This window comes from Felis catus, chromosome D4, assembly GCF_018350175.1.
Source record: "Felis catus isolate Fca126 chromosome D4, F.catus_Fca126_mat1.0, whole genome shotgun sequence".
NCBI lineage: Eukaryota > Metazoa > Chordata > Mammalia > Carnivora > Felidae > Felis > Felis catus.
The window spans coordinates 70,923,438-70,943,153 of NC_058380.1; the positions used below are offsets into that span (position 1 = coordinate 70,923,438).

Genomic DNA, 19,716 nt, shown 5'->3' on the forward strand with positions numbered 1-19,716 from the left:
ATTAAGGAATGGGATGCAAAAAGCAATGGTGATGAAGAGATTAATAAATGTGAGTAAATCTAAATAAGCACTGACTATATTAAAAAAATTACTAATTTGGAAAGTTGTAAAAAAAGGGAAATAAAATATAGTGATAAGACATTTAAGATGAGAGGGGAGACAGAAGTTATTCATGCTTTCCAAGATCTTTGAGTTGTTCAGAAGAAAGGCAAAGATATTCAGTATGACCTCAGGGTAGGGATGATTCCTTAAATTTGACACACACACACACACACACACACACACACACACACACACACAAATATAAAGTAAACAACTGACAGATATCAAATAATATCTCCTAAGGTTTAAAATATGCATATTTCATGACACAACACTAATTCTTGGTGTCTGAGCCAGAAACAGTCTCACTCATATGTACCAAGAAACATGTGCATCTGATATTTACTTCAGAACGGTTACATCAGCAAATAAAGTGGAAACAAATCAACCTTCTACCAGTAGAGAAACGGGTGACTTACAGATAGTTCATTCTTCCAAGGGAATACCTTATAGTAGTCAAGATGAATTCTGTTAACTTACACATATCAATAGAGAAGAGTGTAAAACACGTGGTAAGCAAAACTCAAGCTTCAAAAAGACACTTAAGAGTACTAAGAGTCATATTCAGAAATTGAAAGACATAAATCAATAGAACATTGTTTATGGAGACATACATATGGAATAAGGGGAAAATGAACATTTGTTACTTCGGGGAGAATGGGAAAGTGACGAGGATGGCTTCTCATTACATTTGAGGTACTTTGCTGTATTATTTTTACTTCATACTGTATTTCTTTCATGAAAAGAAAGCTATTATAAGTATGGCAAAAAAATTAATATGTACTTGTCTCTCAAGAATGGGTGCCCAGTAACTTTAAATAGAGATTAATGACTTTTTGTGGTTTTCTGTATATTTCAAATGTCTCATTGGCCATTTGGCCAGACAAAAGAGGAGTACAAAGGCTTTCTTTCTATCTGGCCCTCCCTGTAGCATCCCAAAGAGGAGTGAGGGTATGCAAAGGGGCATCAATGTTCTTCCTCTCGCCTACACTTTTGCTTTCAGAAAAAAAAAAACTATCTCTTAATAGTTTTTGATGTTTTTCATTTAGAACAAAATGTAGATGGGCAGTGATTTGTGACTGTAGGTACTTTCTATTAATTTGATTAACTATTTAAAATAGTTGCCCCCTAAATTATTAAAATGTTATCACTGTATACAGCAATAATGGTGACAGAGAAAATAAAACAGCCATTTTTACACATAGCACTTCATGCATGTTTAAAGCACTTTCTTAAAACTATTCTCAGGCCTTCTAACAGCTATGCAATTTAGGTGGGTAGATTCGGTTTCCATCTTTTCAATGGGATGAAATCTCCCACAGAGTGTCCACTTGCCTAAACCAGGAGGAATAGGTAAGATAATGTGGCCCAATACCTTCATGTTTTAACTATAAAGCTGGAATACTATTTATTCTGCCAAACTTTCATTGTTGTAGAAGGGGGCACATGAGATAATTCATGTGAAAGTCCTCTGAGGAATGTAAACCTTCTATGAATGTATGGATTTGTTGTAATTTTTATTACTGCCTATAGTACTTTTAATAAAATCCTTTTGTATAATATATAGACTTAACATTAGGCAGACTCAGAACTCTTGTGACATATTTTAGGTGAATTATTCGTAAAGAAAAGAAGAAAAATGTTAATTTGCATATATAGAGTGATCTTTAATATTGAAAAATATTTGTAGACAAAATTCTGGGAAGAAATACAGTAACTACTACCATTTACCTTTGGGTAATTAAATTTTTTTGATGTTTATTTATTATTTTTTAGAGAGACAGAGACAGAGCGTGAATGGAGGAGGGGCAGAGAGAGAGAAAGAGAGACAGAGAGAGAGAGAAAGAGAGGCAGAATTCAAAGCAGTCTCCAGGCTCTGAGCTGTCAGCACAGAGCCCAATGTAGGGCTCAAACTCACGAACTGTGAGATCATGACCTGAGCTAAAGTCCGGCGCTTAACTGAGTGAGCCACCCAGGCATCCCTATTTTTGGGTAATTTTTTAAAATATATTTTTTACTTAAGAAGGTGTCCAGGTTTGGGATCTCTATCGGCTATTCAAGTGTTTGACTCTCAGGAGCTTTTTGCAAAAAGAATATTGTCGCCACCTGCTGGCAGTCCTGTATTCCCGGGACTGTCTTCAACCCAGGTGAAATGAACTTCAGCTTCTACGGTAGAATAGAAACTTCACTGTCATTTGTGCGCCAGTCATAATAATGGCAAGGTTTGTTGAATAAGTTTTTTTTTTCTTTTAATTGAAATTTTTTTAATGTTTATTTTTTATTTTGAGACAGAGTGTGAGCAGGGGAAGGGCAGAGAGAGGGAGACACAGAATCTGAAGCAGGCTCCAGGTTCTGAGCTGTCAGCACAGAGCCTGACATGGGGCTCGAACCCACAGACAGATCATGACCTGAGCCCAAGTCGGATGCCTAACCAGCTGAACCATCCAGGTGACCCTTTTTTGTTGTTTTTTTCTGATTAGGCTAGGCATGATACCATTTTATTCCTCACAGTATCCATAAGAAGTGTGAGCCTTTAATGAGATTATTTTTATGTAGGACAATCGAAGCCCAGAGCTTTTCCCCAAAGCCACACAGTGAATGACAGAGCCGAGATGCAAATCCAGAAAGCAGCAACTCTTCTGCTGTTGCTGCTTCCAACTGTGTGAAAAACACCTGCTGTAAATCTGGAGCGTGAAAGCACTCTTAATGGTGAAAATATTTCTTGAAGAAGCAAGGGGGGGAAGCAAGCAATGAAATGCATGTCAGAGGAGCCAGGATTCTCCTTCACTTGCTTGTTGCCTGCCTGAGATCTTAAGCAGACCACCCTCCCAGAGTGAGCCCCCCCCCTTTCTCTGCACTTCCACAGTTTTGGGAGGATCATATGAAACAGTGAGTGTGAAAGCTCTTTGTAACCTGCTTCCTCGTTTTTCAAAATTTATCTCCGAATGATACGAGATCATTAAAAATATAAAAACCTGAACTCTATTATCTTTTGTCCCTGTGGACATGTCACCTTTATGTTGTGACTTAAAGTCTTGCCTTCAGGTTTGCAGAAGATAAATATGCAACTGCCTATTTAAATGTGTTTTTCTCATCTCTAAGAAAGGTATAAAGATATTTTCCACTGCGCTGCCCAATATCCATTATTCAAGGCCTAATTTGATAAATTACTCTAATTCCAGGAAAACACTGTTCCCACAGGAGAATATGCTCCCTTTCTGCTGTCAGGAAACAAGAGCATAAAACTCTCTGTGGCTTTGGCTGCCAAGAAATTTAATTTAGTGTCCAATGAAGCCCATCTCCACAGTTGGGGGTGCGTCCGCTCCCTCGAGGCTCCCAGTGTTTCTTTCCCTCATAGGGTTACTCACCCTTCTTTGCAAGTGTAAGTGACAGTGTTCCCAAAAGTGAAGTTGCTCCCAGTGATGACAGCATCTTTGATTGCCGGCGGCTCTCCACAGACGACAAGATGGCAGGTAGGTGGCGCTCTGTCCCAGCTGCCTGATGCCGAGCATTCAATGACAGAAGGGCCCTGTAAGCTACAGGAAAGAATGATGCCACCTCTTTCATTGGCTAATAATTCACTGCTATGGAGAGGATTACATAAAAGCAGGGGAAACCCGAGCAGGCTCCAGGGTGTTTATAATAATGAATGGGCTTAGGGTGTCAGCTGCAAAATAAAATGTGCTCACTGGTGGTGGCGTAGGGCACTCCAGACCTCACAAATAGGTTACCGGGATGAGAAGGGGTTAATGGGCTGGTTGGGATCCAGCAGTAACTGAGGCAGACACTCAGGAAGTCATGGTAACTGAAGTCAACGGGTATGAGCCTGGGCACCTGACCGTGCGTTGCTCACGACTCTGACCTCTGGTCTTCCTTTGATTTACAAACCTTACATCCCAAGGGCGTGGCTTACCCACCTTTGCTTGCCAACCTGATTCTGACTGTATCATTCTACTTTCTGGTCACTGGATATGTTTCACTTCAGATCCTGCTGGCCAAGTTTATGACTACAACCTCTGTCTATCGTCCCTTCTGTTTGAATATACGCACATACATCCCCTCACACACCATTAATCAAACCAGCCTCTTACAGTATTAAGAACCCGGGCCCTTACCTTGACATGTTTTTTGGAACATTCCATGCAATGTTGAGTATAAGCGTGGTAAGTTATTTACCACCCCCCCCCCCCCAAAATCCAGATATTGTGTTTTGCTTCGCAAACGCTTTTTGCTTTTATGTTTAATGACTGAATGCTTATAGTAACTGACCTAGAGCTCCCAGAGTCAAAGTTAGGTGGAGTATTTTTCTAGGCATTCCTAGCACTATAAACTAGTCTTCAGGAAGCATACAAATTTGAGACGATCTTTTACATTTAGAAATTTGTATTTAAAGTCAGCTAGTCATATACAAATGAAATCTACTGAGTGAATAACGAGTAACAGGGTATTATAGGCAGCTTGGCTGGTGTCTATGGACTTTACCTGTATCCACTCTCACATGAATATGACGCAGTAGAAAGGTAGGTAAGCCCGCTCAAAATATATTTCCCATTATTTATGTTTTCGGGGCTAGAACACTTGACCAGTTCACACACAGGAAGAGAATGACTCCAAGAACCGCTAGCAAGACAGGATGATTCTCTAGCACCATCCAGAGTATATCCTTTATTACACCTAAAGAAGATAAAGGAAAATTACTGAATATACTTTGCTTTATTTTGCATCATTTTATGAGCACCAGAACCTTTAAAAATATTGAGGATTTACACTTTACGATTTATTGGAGGAGTTCTTTTTTTTTCCTACTGAAATAATGCTTTGAAATTATTTTTTTTTAAGGTTGAATATTGTACATCTTCCCCCAGGGACCCTGCTGAGTGGTAAGTAGAAAAATAAAGAATTTGGCTTGCCTCCAGTTTGTGCCATGGATTAGTAGCTGCAAACAGACAATTCCTAATTTGAGAATGGTCTGGTTTAGCACAAGTGCCTGAGATATTGGGTCTGGAGACAAAACTCCAGCTTATAACCAAGAATATTCATCAGCTTGCATGGCCTTCCTCTATGACATCCATTCTCAGAACACCTCAAGGAGATGCTGGGGACAAGAATAGGTGACTGGTCAAGGGATTTAAGGATTCTAGATAGGACTACCCATTAGGTTATTATATTAGATTTCTTCATACTAGACATAATTAAATTAATTCCATATTAATTCAAAAACATCTTCTGGGATTCTTCTTCTCCCTTTCTTTCAGCATTATATCACAGCCAGCATGTCATCAACAATGTATACGATGTAGTTTAAACAAAATTTTTTAGTGTTTATTTATTTTTGAGAGAGAGAGAGAGAGTGAGACAGAGCATAAGCACGGGAGGGGCAGAGAGGAGATGACACAGAATCTGAAGCAGGCTCCAGGCTCTGAGCTGTCAGCACAGAGTCTGACACAGGGCTCAAACTCATGAACTGCAAGATCAAGACCTGGGCCAAAGTCGGACACTCAACTGATTGAGCCACCCAGGTGCCCCCTACAATGTAGTTTTAATCTTACGCACTTACTGATATGTTACTTTACTGCCATAGGTAAATGCTGAGCCATCAAAGCCTCCGTTTTCTGGAATAGCTGGTACACCACAGGAAACAGCTTAAAGGTGGAAAAACAAAGAAGGTACTGTTTTTCTTTGCTAGTGTGTACAAAAATCTCTAAAAGCTCCAGGGCAGCTCTAGGTTATCTTGTCACGTTTAAAGATGAACCTAATCGTTGGGCTTTAAATACGAAGAATATTGATACACTTAACACGTGACATTTCTACACTTTAAATCTCTAGTGCTGCCCAATGCCACAAACATGGTGAATTTACTACACATACCTTCACAGTATGGTATCAGATGACTCCATTCTCCAGACCCCAGACATGTGATTTTGGTCACTCCCATCAGCTGATATCCTTCCTCACACGAGAATGTGACTTCGGCGCCCACTGTATAAGTCTCACCATAAGAGTGGCCATTTTCTGGATCTCCCGGAGCCTTACATTTTATAGGTTCTTGAAAGGAAGAACAAGTTTTTGTGGGGAAATAAGTGGTGTTCACACAACCATGCAAGGTCTCACAGCAAAAGAGTTTCACTACCATTAAAGTACCAGTTAAATTTTTTGGAAAAAAACTTTTGAAGGGAGATGCATGGAGGTGTGGGATATGCTGGACATTAGACCAGAACGTTTTTGTTTTTGTTTTTTCAGAGAGAGAGACAGAGAGAAAGAGAAAGAGAGAGAGCTAATAAGCGAATGGGGGAGGGGCAGAGGGAGAGAGAAAGATTCTTAAGCAGGCCCCACATGGAGCCCAATGCGGGGCTTGATCCCACAACCCTGGAATCATGACCTGAGCCGTAATCAAGAGTTGGACGCTCAACCAACTGAGCCACCCAGGCAAACCCACAGAACATATGTTTAATAGTCATTTAAACAACAATATTTTGGAACATCAGTGACTAACAAAAATATACAAAATTGATCTGGCTGCAAAGGGAGTTGTTTGTTGGGGAAGTAGCGGTGGTACCAGGGCATTTATTAGAAGAACGTTAGCTCCTCCTACCTCGCCCAACCTCATACCTACTTTTTAAGCGCAACTGACTTTCTCTCAAACTGATGTAAAGGCAATACCTAAGCATATTTGAGGAAAGTTCTCAAACTCCCTTTCCAAACAGGCTATGGGTCAGAGACCCCTCCTACATACAGATTTGAGGTTGGTCACCTCTTCTAGGGAGAGAAATAAGTTAAAGGGATATTTGAGGCTAGAGTTGGATAGGAGTAAATATAATACTCAAATTCTCAAAAGGGGAAGATACATTGATTCAATCTTTCTAAAGGTCATTATGGCTATGTAAGTCAAGGACTTTAAAGCCTCTGAGAAAGTAAACGCCATTATAAGACTTGATTTTGAGAATTCCTCTTCACTTCCTGTTTTACTATTTTCTGGGAGTTGCTTTCTCTCAATAAATGCAGAAAGACATCAGTGGGTTGAGGGATGGGCTCGTTTTATCAAAGTTACCACAAAATACAGAGATGTGATAAGGCAAGATGTCCCTTTTTTTCAACAATATAATTCTGTGTGGCTGAGGCAGAGGAAAGATACTGATGGCAAAGTATCTTCTTTGCTACGATTGAGGCTTTAGAGGCCAGATTATAGTTCTAAATCCCCTCTATTATTCTCATACTATGCAGATATTGCTTCAATATTCTGGTGATATAGTTGGCTTTTGTTTTTCAGAGACTGGGAAGCTGGGCATAGCACAGTGCTAAGGTAAAGCTCCTTTAGTCGTTACTTATGTGTCTTTTCAAAGATGGTTTATCTTCTCCACCTGTCCTTTGAACTTGAAAATAGTGTTGTGTTTTTAAAAAACATAAAAAATTAATAATCTTCCCAATTACACACGTACTAGTTACCTGCACAGTTTTTGCCATCTCCTGTGTAGGGTGGGATACAGGAGCAAATGTAGGATCCATTTGTATTCAGGCAGGAAGCATACTCACTACAATCTGACCCAACTGCACATTCATCGACATCTAAAATGAAGACAGCTTACAGGTAGTGAAGTTGATTGATTTTTCTTATGTATTAAGCATTTTTTATATTTAAATCATTACATATCGCTTAACATATAACACTGTATATATTTTCATAAAATTTAAATATAGTAATAATGATCACATTGCAGTTACGCAATCAAAGCTACGATTTCCGAACTACTCTACAATCCAGCAATTGCACTATTAGGTATTTCCCCAGAGGATACAAAAATACAGATTTGAAGGGGTACATGCACCTCAACATTGATAGCAGCATTATCAACAACAGTCAAACTGGGGAAGGCCCAGATGTCTATCAACTGATAAATGGATAAAGAAGTGGTTTATATATACAATGGGATATCACTCAGCCATCAGAATGAAATCTTGCCATTTGCAATGACATGGACGGAGCTAGAATGCAGTATGCTAAGTGAAATAAGTCAATCAGAGAAAGACAAATACCATATTATTTCACTCATATATGGAATTTAAGAAACAAAAATGATGGGTATATGGGAAGGGGGAAAAAGAGAAGAGAGGGAAACAAACCCCAAGAGACACTTAATGATAGAGAACAAACTACGGGTTGATGGAGGGAGGTGGGTGGGGGGTGGGCTAGATGGGTGATGGGTACTAAGGAGGGCACTTGTTGGGATGAGCACTGGGTGTTGTATGTAAGTGATGAATCACTGAATTCTACTCCTGAAACCAATATTGCACTGTATGTTAATTACATACAGTAAAAAAACCTATTTCCCCAGTTTGTAGGTAGGTAAGTAGAAGAACAGAGAGATAAAAATAGTCTTGATGTTGAGCCTGGTAACAATTTAAAACATTTTTGGCACCTGTAGGGACAGTTGCTTGGTCACTATGGCTTGTCCAGGGTGTCTTGGGATGAGATGAAGTTAACAAAGGAATGTCACAAGAGAGCCTCAGGGATTTGGGGTGACTGTCTCTCATGGAGCTGGAATAAACGCACACAGTACTTGCCAAGATTTATCTCACCAAGGCATGATGGTGAAATGCCATTCCAGCTCCCATTATCTGTACAGAACATCCTCGAATCACCCAACAAATAGTAGCCATTGTTGCACTGGTAGGTCACTGTGCTGCCAGCATGGAAGTCCTCGGCTGAATAAAAGCCATTCTCCAAAGGGGGTGGCACCCCACAGCTAATGCCTGCCACGTGACCAGGAAGAACAGAACTACGTTAGGAGAAACATGCTCAAAGGACATTTTGTTTATATTAAACTAGTAGTTCAGTTAAGCATGACTTTTTCATTGCACACAAACATAGACGGAGAGTCTGCTAGGAGGGGGAGCAGGCAGTAGACATGCCCATGTCCTCGGCATCTAGCGTGCTCTCTGGCTCAGAGTGGGCATGCACTTCATTCGTTAGGAAGAAATATTCACAAAGGTCCTACTAGACACTGCCAGAGGCGCTAACGTTGCAGTAACGAACCGGAGATAAACTCCTGCCCTGTGGAGCTTACTATCTAGTGGGAGTAGAGAAACAAGCCACAGATAAATATGTAAGTCAGTGAGAATAGATGCTATGGAGAAACTTTGCTGATCACCCTACCTAAAACAGCAGTCTGCCTCCACCCAATCCCTCACTTTGTATTTCCCTGCCTTGCTTCATTTTTTTCCATAGTCCTTACTTTTGGCCCTTGTTTTTCTTATTTATTATAACTTAAAAAATACTTGTTATTTTCTGTCTCTCCTACTCCAATGTAAACTCCATGAAAGAGACTTTCTTCCAATGCTGCATCCCTAGAACATAGACCTGTGTCTAGCACATGGTAGGTGCTTTAAAATTGCTGAATAAAGAAATGAATGGACGCACCCAACTCAAGGGATCTTTTCCTATTTCCCACCCAGCCATAACCAGTCCCCCTTTGGACTCCAGGTCGCAGATCTGTCTTTCCCTCCCAACCAGTTCCCTGCTGCACCTGGGGTACAGCCACAGGTGGGTGTCTCTTTGGATTTCCCTCATTTCCACCCATTTCCCTCATGGTGGCCAGCACAGTTGGTTACACGAAGGAACTATTCAATGAACATTTGCTGTATTTGCTACTGTGGTGCACCAGGCTTTTATGCAGCATTCCTGAAACATTTCTTATGGTCCAACATCTTTCAAGAGCTACTGAAATGCCTTCAACAAAGGCAGCTCACGTTCACAGTGGGGGAGTGGTTGTGTCCATTGTCCTTGATTCAGACAGTACTGCACAGGGTTCCCGACCATCTGGAAGCCTGGATCACAGAACAGACTGATTTTGGAGCCTGGCTTTAAGTCTGTTGATACAGTTCGCAGATGAGGTACCGTTCCTTCTAAAGATGGGCAATCTGAGGGCAAAGAACAGAGGCCCAGAGCTCGTCAGCGACATTGTAACAGCATCGCTAGGTCAAGAGTTTCAAATCCTGCGTTGTGCAGCATCCAAAGGCCACTCCACTGACACTAAAACAAGGTAACACGTGACCAGATCACTGGCAAGCAAATTTACTCAAAAAAACTATTTGAGTCAACCACTTTTCCTCTTTCAGCAGAGGTCAGCTGAACATTTTTTAAAAAAAAATTTTAATGTTTATTTTTGAGAGAGAGAGAGAGAGAAAGAGAGAGGGAAGAGAGAAAGAGAGTGGGAGAGGGGCAGAGAGAGAGGGAGACACAGAATCCAAAGCAGGCTCCAGGCTCTGAGCTGCCAGCACAGAGCCTGACACGGGGCTCAAACTCATGGACTGTGAGATCTTGACCTGAGCAGAAGTCGGACGTTAACCAACTGAGCTACCCAGGCTCCCCACTGAGTATTTTTTTTGAAAGGAAGAAGTGGTATTTTAGGAATATTAATGAAATCTATCAAAACCCACAAATTCTAGGACATCTTTTCTTTAATGTTTATTTTTGAGAGAGAGAGAGAGAGAGAGAGAGAGAGAGCGAGCAGGGGAGGGGCACAGAGAGGGAGGCACAGAATCTGAAGCAGGCTGCAGGCTCTGAGCGATTAGCACAGTGCCCGACATGGGGCCGAAACCCACAAACTGTGAAATCATGACCTGAGCTGAAGTCGGACACTTAACCAACTGAGCCACCCAGGTGCCCCAATTCTAGGTCATCTTTAGGAACTTCTTTACATACACTGAATTTTACAATCATTGAGACTTTGATTGTTCAGTGTATGGGTTATAATGTCCGTTGCTTTACTCCTTGTAAAGTAGGCTGCTAGGAAGTATGGAGTCAAGAGAGTACCCCATCTCAAACAGGAGGACAGGACTTTGGTGGCATTTCAAAAATTAACTGTATCCCTCCTCTCGTCCTATTTTCCTCATCTTCTTTTACCATTGTCCAAGTTTCCTCCATGATGAATTTCGTACTGTCTTATACAGCATGTATTTAAGAATTAAAAAATGAATCCTTTGGATAAAGGTTAGAGTGAAGACGAATTCGTAGTTAAACAACAGACTGACAGGCACATACTATTTGACCAACATGGAATTTTGAATTGTCTCCTTTTGCCATAAAGTCTCGGGAGTGGTCAAGGGATGGCAGTCTAGAGAAGAAAGAAATTCTAACCAGAACAGAATATGCTCTTGGAATCGATCTTCACTTTCCCCACAATTCCAGACAGGAAATCAGCCCAGGCTAACACATTTCCTTTACGGAGTTCCTCTGGGCATGAGGTTGCCAGTGACTTCACCTGAAAGTTTAAACACACGTCTTTAGATCAACCTTACTTGTCTCAATGTGACAGAGTTATTATGTCTTAATTTAGTCCTGCTGAAAACATTCACAGATTTTAGCGGGGAGGGTAAAGGGAAGGAGGCTTTTGTACAGTATGATTTCAGGGGTAACAGGTAAGCCTCTTCCCTCCCTCTCTCTCCTCCACCCCATCATTCCTTCTCCCAAATACGTCAGTTGCCAGAAATCCTGAAATTCTACACATAGAATTTCTCGTGTAAAGCTTTACAGTTTGTGGAAGTGTTGTAGAGGTTCCCCATTCCTCATCCTCCTGTTTTCTGTCTCTGATTGACAGGCGGGTAAACTGAGGTCTAGGCAAGTTCTGCCACTGTAATAAGGGCAGACATTTATGAAGCCCTTGCTCTGTGCCAAACAAGACCACGACTGTATATGCCGTGTTGTGTTCGATCCTGCCGAAACTCTACTAGGTACTATGCTATTCGCTCATCTTTCACAGATAAGGAAACAGAAGCTTGCTTGCTCATCTTTCACAGATATGGAAAACTGAAGCTCAGAGAGATGGGGTAACACGTTCAAAATAATCACTACACGTCTGTGGTAGAACTGGGATTTGAACCCAGGCTTTTGGACTCCAGACTGTCTTTAACCACTAGCTCATCTGTTAATCTCTATGCATGATCTTGTGCCAACCCTCAATTTCTGCAACAGAGGAATTTGAAGCAGTATTCTCTACAGTTTTGAAAGCGCCGAATCCTGACCGCTAGACCACCAGGGGGTGTCCCTACAGTTCTGAAATTACAAGGCATCATAAAATAATCATGTCTAATAAAACTTAAAAACATCACCGAGAAACCGAAAAGGGGATTCGCTGAAAGTCACTGTAGATAACCTCCGCCTGGCTTAGTCTACGACCGTAGTAGCATCAAATGATCTCGGTGGTCAAGTTTGAAAACCCAGAGGTTGCAATAAGATATGGCATCATTAGTCTGTTCACAGTTGTACTAGGTTTGTACCTTTGTATCTCATTACTGTCATACACTGAAAATGGAATTGACCTGCTGTGGAGACAGGACATAGTCCCAGAGGTTCAGCTGGCTTATGGAGCCCACAAAAGACTCAGCTGGGTTGAATCCCTCTCCTTTTTTGTCTTGCTCTTGCCCAAGCACTAATGCACCACCACCTAAAGAGACAAGAGAAATAGGGAGGAAAATTGACCTTAATGTCTGTTAGTCTTGAAATGCCAAATTAATGAAAGCACTGCCAGTATAAACATATCAGGGAAAATTATTGAAAAGTCAAATTACCTACATTTACTGTGTGTTTTACCAACAAGGAAAAATTCAGTATTTTATATAAAGCAACTTCGAACATAGTCAGAGAAGGTTTAAATATTAGATTTACAAATATTTAACTATTAAGAACCACACATATACATAATATGCATGCAATATTTTATGTCAGCAGTAAGTCCTGCTTTTCCTCCTTTCTTCCGGGAAATTACTAGAAGCTTCCAGTAGCTGCTCTTTGTTTTCTTAAGCCTACAGTGCTTACATTTCTATCACCAATTCCAAGGTAACTTCTACAATTTGCCAGGCCTACCTAATCACCAAACTCGATGGAAAGTCTTTAATATTCTCCTCTGGTGATTTCACTGTATCATCTGTTGCGGTTGAACATTTATTTCATTCTATTGAACTGTCCTTCCTAGACGCACTGGATGGTCTGTGTTTGCTCCTCCAGAGACACCTGCCACCCTTCTCATCTCTGTTTTGTGCCCCCAAAGGTTGACACCTATTGATGGCACCACCTGGCTGCCTTGTTCCTCTGGCTTCTGTTTATCCCTGGCCAATGGAAGGACCGGCTCAGGCAAGAAAGTGGGATGAGAGAAAAGTTTAGTTTTCCTGGATGCCTTTGTCCCAGGCAAAAGGTTGGAGGAGGCTGTTTTCCTCTATCGAATGTCATAGTTTCTGCTGGGTGATCTCTCTCCGGCACCACAGGTTTGCCTAAGTTCTGGCAACAGCTCCCACTCCTTGCCACTTCGAGTTTACTTCTTGTGCCATTCCATTGTTGCTAGTCATGGATGTTTTACTGTCATGTTTTGCTTCTCTGAATCCTGACCACGCCTTTGAAAACAGTCCCTTCCTTAAATTCTTGTCAGTTTACCCTCCTCGCGTGTGCTACCCTTCCTGCCAGGAGCCAGGCTGATTCCACTTGGTGAACATGAAAGCATCTTCTCCTGGTTCTCCTCGAACCTTTCTGCTCATTCACCTCTCTTGTCTGCCTGCCTCTTAAGGTGCTGTTGCACCCAGGCTTCCACCCCTGGCCTCCTTGCTCCTTCCTTCAACAATCTCCCCATCTAATCTTACTCACCTGCCAATTAGTATGTGAAGAACCCCCTTTCAAGGCTTCCCAAACTATATCCTTTTCTTATGACAATAATCATTAAAAATTAATACATGCACAGAAGGAGATTTGGAAAAATAAAGCATAAGGAATTCTACTAACCCAGAAAAAAACATTCAACAGTTTTGTGTATTTCCTTCTAGGATTTATTTTTATTATTTTTTTAGTATATTTGTATGTGTGGGAGAGAGAGATTTTAACACACATAACTAAGGATCATACTATATACAATGTTCGAATCTTGCTTTTCTTCTTTTTTAATTAATTAATTCATTTATAAATGTATATTTATTTCTTTTGAGAGAGAGGGTGAGTGGGAAAGGGGCAGAGAGAGAGCATCTCAAGCAGGCGCTGAGCTGTTAGCACAGAGCCTGATGCAGGGCTTGAACTCATGAACCATCAGATCATGACCTGAGCCAAAATCAAGAGCCGGATGCTCAACACTGAGCTAAAAAAGAATCTTGCTTTTCTTCTTCAACATGCTCTCATTTCATGAGCTTTAATGAATGTACAACAGTTCCTAATTTGCTTAATTAATTATTAACCATTTCTTATTGGATACTGGAGTTGTTTCCAAGTTTGGTGCTAAAGTTTCACTGAGATAAATATATTGATACATAAGCACTTATTCAGATCATTGATTATTTCCTTTAATCTGATTCCTGGTAGTTGAATTGTTGGTTGTATGCACAGGGTTTCTCTAAGGTTCTTGATGAAAGTTTCTAAAATGCTTCCCAGAAAGGCTGTATCAATTTTCATATCAGCAATCTGTAACAGTCTGCCACGCTGAATCCTTGCCAATCACCTCCTATCATCAAAAACAACTCTGTCAATTTGATATAAAATGGTAAAAACCTATGTTTTTAGCTGCATGTATTCCTGTGATTAGAATTCAAACTCAATATGTCTAAAATCAGATATAAAATCTTACCTCACTCCTAACCTCTGCTCTGATAACTGTCCTTCTTCCTAGAATTCTTTTCTCAGCTAAGAGACTCTTCAATAGACCTAGTCACCCAAACTGAAGCCATCTATTCACTAAGCTCTGTCAGTTGGAGCTCTGCAATTTTTATGGACTCAAATTCATTTATATTGATGTGGGCAGACAACCATCTCCTTGGGTGGTTACTATTACAGTTTCCAGGTTTTATTCTCCTATTCCTTTAACCTACGTTCTCTCTTTTATCATGGTTTATTTTTTTTAAATATACAAGTCCTTTTTTTTTTTTACCATAAAGGAAATACATGTTCATTATGAAATATGGGAAGAGAATAAAAAAGAAAATAAAAGCCACCTGCAATCCCACTATCCAGAGAAGAGATAGTTGAACGTAAGAATACTTAAACACAAAAAGGGAACAACACCCCACTTCACCTGATAATAATGCCACTTCCTGTTGAAACACTTTTAATTCTTCCTTATTTACTACAGGGAACCTCCAACCTTTCCTCTTCATATATGTCATAGAAGGATCCAGATAGAGCAAGCATATTGCCCTGTACAATACTGAGAACCCCGTATCACCTAATACTTCTGCATTCCTTCAAACAAAAACTCTCTGAATACCTTTTAAAAAGTACTTTTAGAAAAGAGTTTGAGTTCCATTTGAAAAAGGGCATTAAAGGATTGCTGGGAAGATGGCGGCATAGGAGGATGCTGGGCTCACCGTAAAAAAGGGCATTAAAGAGAGATACTATTAGCAGTGCTCCAGTTTATATATTGGATATACTTGTATACTACGTACATGATCATGAAACTAAATAAGCAAATGGAACACACCAGCAACTCCTCTCCTCCTTGGAAGACAGTTTTGTAGCCATCCATTGTTACCTCAGCATGGATCTTGCTAGTCTTACTCTAAGTCCCCAGTTGCATTTCTTACACAGGGAGTCCCACAGCTCACCTAGGAAAAGCTTCTAATAATTCACAGTCTGGATAATCAGGGAGTAGAAATCGAGAGATAATTGTTGACCTTTGTGTAGAACCAAGGACAACAAAACCAGCAAACTTGATGTTCATCTAAGCACCCGCACGTCTGGCGTCAAACAGAATTACATTCCTTTAGCTAAGACATACCAGGTATGGCTGAACCAACAGAGAGGCCCACACCACCGTCAGATAATTTCCCGTCGATATAGACTTTCCAGGCTCCATTAGCACTTGTCCAAGTGATTGCAATATGATGCCAACTTCCATCATTCACGGAGGGACAGTCTGTTATCTTTTCCTTGCCATTCACATAAAGAACCCAGCTGTGAAAAGATTCCAGGCAATAGAGTCATCAGTCATATGTTGTAATCTCATCTGTAAGACATGTTGCTATTTTTCTTCTTTTTTTTTTTTTTTTGTTCTTTAAGCACTTCCAGCAAAAACATTACTTCTTTTCTTCCATTTAGTCATATTTCATTGAGGCAGATTTGGTTTACAAATTATACTTTATCGTAGTTCATTGAAAATTAACTTATGCTTCTTAAACATGAAGGGGTAGGAAGAAGTCTTAGGATGATGTGAGAAGCTGATACAATGTGAGATAATTCACCAACTGTCTATCCTGGAGACGGTGAATCAAGAATGGAAGGAATGAGAGTTGTACAAACGTCAGACTGGTTTCCTTCCTTCTGAATGGGTGTTCCTAAGACCAGGAACAAGCTTCAGATGACTCTCAGAAAGAAGTTCTGTCTCTGGGCTGCTGAAGCTGTCACAGGGCAGACAACGTATGTCACTCCAAAAGAAAGCATAATTGGCACTAAACAAAGGTGACCAACTACAAGAGGGTTCCAACAACCATGTCACTTTGGGGAATGTCAAAGATAAGAAGCAGCTTAAAGTACACTATCTTCAAAAGCAATTGGAGAAAAAGAAAAAATTAGGGAAAACTCATAAGGAAGATAAGAATCCGTTAAATATCTCTTTCTGCATCTTCTTAGTCCCTATTCAAAGATGTTTGTGGAAAAAAATGGTATCTTTATAATATTAATTGTTTCCCCTTTGTGTTTTCCCCTTTTCCTTCTGCTATTCAAGGGGGTAACAGATTCTCTCTTTATATGTATTTTGCCTCAGGAGAGTTTTGGGTTTTTTTTGTTTTTTGCAAATACCTTGGATTTTGTTTCTGAAAGTTCAGGTCCACTAAAAGAATAGGGTTTGAGGACAGGGCAATTTCCACCAGAATAGTGAGCGTCCCATGGACTGAGGGGAGGGAAGGGAGCTCTGTGGGGCTGGCAACCTGCTCAGTAGCAACAGGACAGAAATTTGGGAGGATCAGACAGAGAAAGGACACCACAGAATCTGTCTAGATTGAAGGTAAGGATTCCACGCAGCAAAGAGCTGTGATTCTGAAGGAGCCATGGAAGCCGGGGCAGTTCACAGCCCAGTGGAGAGCAGTGTGGACAAAGGACCGATGACAAAAGTCCTGGCCAAGTCTATGGCTCTTTAACACAGCTCTGTGGGTTTTTGACAATCTGCAAAAATCTAAGGTAGGGAAGTGCTCAATAGAAAAAGAAGGCAGAGACAGCTGAGGATGGCCTTTCTGACAGCCCAGAGAGATGGGGCCCTGCAGTTGGAATTAATTGATCCAAAGGAAATAAAGAAATATCATTTTGTACACTTGAACTTGTAGGTGGATTCATATTCAATATATGTGTCTCGCATGGGTCAGTAATGTCACTGAAATCCTTCAACCCACAGAGGCTCTGATATGTGAAAGAAAGAGTGTCAGTGTTAAGAGTCAGAGTCTGAGACTTAGCTCTTCCACTCCCAAGGTGTAAGATTTTGGGCGAATCATTTAGTCCTTCTGAAACTTTGTTTTGCTACCTGTAAAACAAGTTCCTCAGGTCACTATGAAGATCAAATGAAGTGATACTTAGAAAATAGCAAAACATAATACATGCAGAAGGTACTATCCCTGAAACTTTCTTACAGAACTTGCCCAAATGTTCTGTTTGATTATTGTCACTCTGCTGTCCTGCTGGGGCACCTGACCCCCTTGTTCCTCTGTCCCCCATCCCCAGTGTCAGTTCTACCTGGTGCCGGGATAAGATCCAGAGTATGGCTTTCCTGATGGTTTTGCTTACCCGTTATAATCGGTCAGGAGGAAGGTGTTGTCACTGCCATTCTCAACCGCATAGGAGATTGGTGTCCCATAGTTAGTGGTGTCAGAGGATTTCATCCAGAAGGTGCAGGTTACAGCATGGAGAGGTGGAAGCACACCATCTAGCATGGCGTAGCCATAAATACCCGAAACTTCAAAATCCAGGTTAAAACCTGAAGACTGGTCTGCAACAAACAACAAAAGTGTGTGGCCCATGGCACTTGGGAGGCATTTTTCAACTGTCTAAGGTGATCATCAGATCATGTAGTGCTATTGTCAAAGCAGCCCGTTTCAGTAAATATGATGATCTGAGAAGCAGTTTCAACATTAAATATATATTATTTATAAAATATAGAACACATTCTTTTAAATAGAATAATCAGTGGGTATCTAAGATAGGGAGAGCACTCAGTAGTGTCAGGAAGCAGAGAAATAGGGAATAGCTAGAAGGAGAGGTGGAATTGGGAAGTTAGTAAAGCTGGCATTTACTTAGAGACACTAAGGCATGTCTATATGCTGATGGGATGACTCCATAGAACGGGGTAATTGATGCTGCAGGAGAGGAGGAGGGATAACTGCAAGGGCCACATTCCGCCTCCACTCAAGCCCCTAGTTCTTCCCTAGTTCATGAGCAATTCAGCTCTGCCCCAATCCTGCATACCACACTCAGCAAAACAAAAGTCCTAGAGCTAAGAGACTCCAGCGTCCCGAGAAAGCTGCTCGGCACCGATTCTCATTCGTGTCCACGGACTCTGAAACCAAGTCCTCCTAAATCAAGCGTCCTTTCTAAACATGTAGAATGTGAAGAGTTCTACTATGTTCCATTTTCTCTATTTCCCCGTTAAGCTTCAGTTTCCTCACCTTTGCCATGGGGGAGAATATTACCTCATCTGCTGGATGGCTATGAAGATTAAGTAAATTCAAAATGCTTAGCATAGGTTATGGTATGTAGACAGTGCTTGGAACAGGTAAAAATGGACACTTTTATGATATCAATAATTTTAGTGCTGTTATGAGTAACACTGAGTTCATATATACCTATTTCACACCTGCTGCCTGAAAATCCTGGCCGACATTTACAACTGTATGAGTTTAATTCATCCACACAGGTGGCCTGATTTCTACATGGGTTAGAATGACATTCATTGATGTTTAATTCACAGAATGGCCCCGTGAAGCCTGTTGCACATTGGCACCTGAAAGAAACAAAATGTTACTAACACATAGAAAGGCATCAGAAGAAGTCTCCCATCTATGACAATATTGTCTCAAAAGCCTTTGAAAACTGAAACTCATAGATACAGAGAACAGATGGGTGGTTGCCAGAGTGGAGGTGGGATGGCAGAAGTGGGTGAATTGGGTTTTGTTTGTTTTTAGTTTAAATAAATTGGGTCAAATACTCTGAAATGCTGAAACACGTTCCACGTAAAAACAATACTTTGTTAGTCACCTTTATTTTTTTTAGTTCCTTTGATTAAACCTCTTTAAGACAATATATATTTGGAGTGTTGTAGTAGCAAAAATAGTGTAGGAAGTAGGTCTGATCCAGCTGAAGTATTATGTACACACTGGGAGTTCTCTCCCCATAGAAGTGCTAGGAAAAAATATAAAAAGTTCACGTGCCATTCTAAAGACTTTATATACATTAAACCAATCTTTACTGGTTTAAAGAAGTAGCATTATTATCATTCCCCTTTTACAGACAAGTAAACTGGCTCAGAGAGGTTGATTTGCCCAAGTTCTCTTGTTATTAAACAGTGGAGTATCATTTTTAATTAATTAATTAATTAATTAATTAATTAATTAATTATTATCATTTAAAAAGTTTTTTTAATTTTTTTTTTTTTTTTGAGAGACAGAGTG

General features: G+C 40.5%; 1 protein-coding gene across 4 annotated transcripts in view; it reads right to left on the minus strand.

The window, feature by feature from the left end:
- Positions 1 to 19,716, minus strand: part of SVEP1 (sushi, von Willebrand factor type A, EGF and pentraxin domain containing 1) — a 351,417-nt gene that overhangs the window by 60,413 nt on the left and 271,288 nt on the right. For all 4 annotated transcript variants that reach the window (XM_045043475.1, XM_023242560.2, XM_011288665.3 and 1 more), the window contains 12 exons: positions 18,892 to 19,049; positions 17,837 to 18,038; positions 15,843 to 16,018; positions 12,418 to 12,542; positions 11,237 to 11,360; positions 9,847 to 10,017; positions 8,677 to 8,850; positions 7,546 to 7,665; positions 5,971 to 6,147; positions 5,660 to 5,744; positions 4,585 to 4,776; positions 3,471 to 3,638 (listed from right to left, as the gene is read on the minus strand). In XM_045043475.1, coding sequence (XP_044899410.1) covers positions 3,471 to 3,638; positions 4,585 to 4,776; positions 5,660 to 5,744; positions 5,971 to 6,147; positions 7,546 to 7,665; positions 8,677 to 8,850; positions 9,847 to 10,017; positions 11,237 to 11,360; positions 12,418 to 12,542; positions 15,843 to 16,018; positions 17,837 to 18,038; positions 18,892 to 19,049 — 1,872 coding nt within the window. The remainder of the gene's footprint in view (positions 1 to 3,470; positions 3,639 to 4,584; positions 4,777 to 5,659; positions 5,745 to 5,970; positions 6,148 to 7,545; positions 7,666 to 8,676; positions 8,851 to 9,846; positions 10,018 to 11,236; positions 11,361 to 12,417; positions 12,543 to 15,842; positions 16,019 to 17,836; positions 18,039 to 18,891; positions 19,050 to 19,716) is intronic.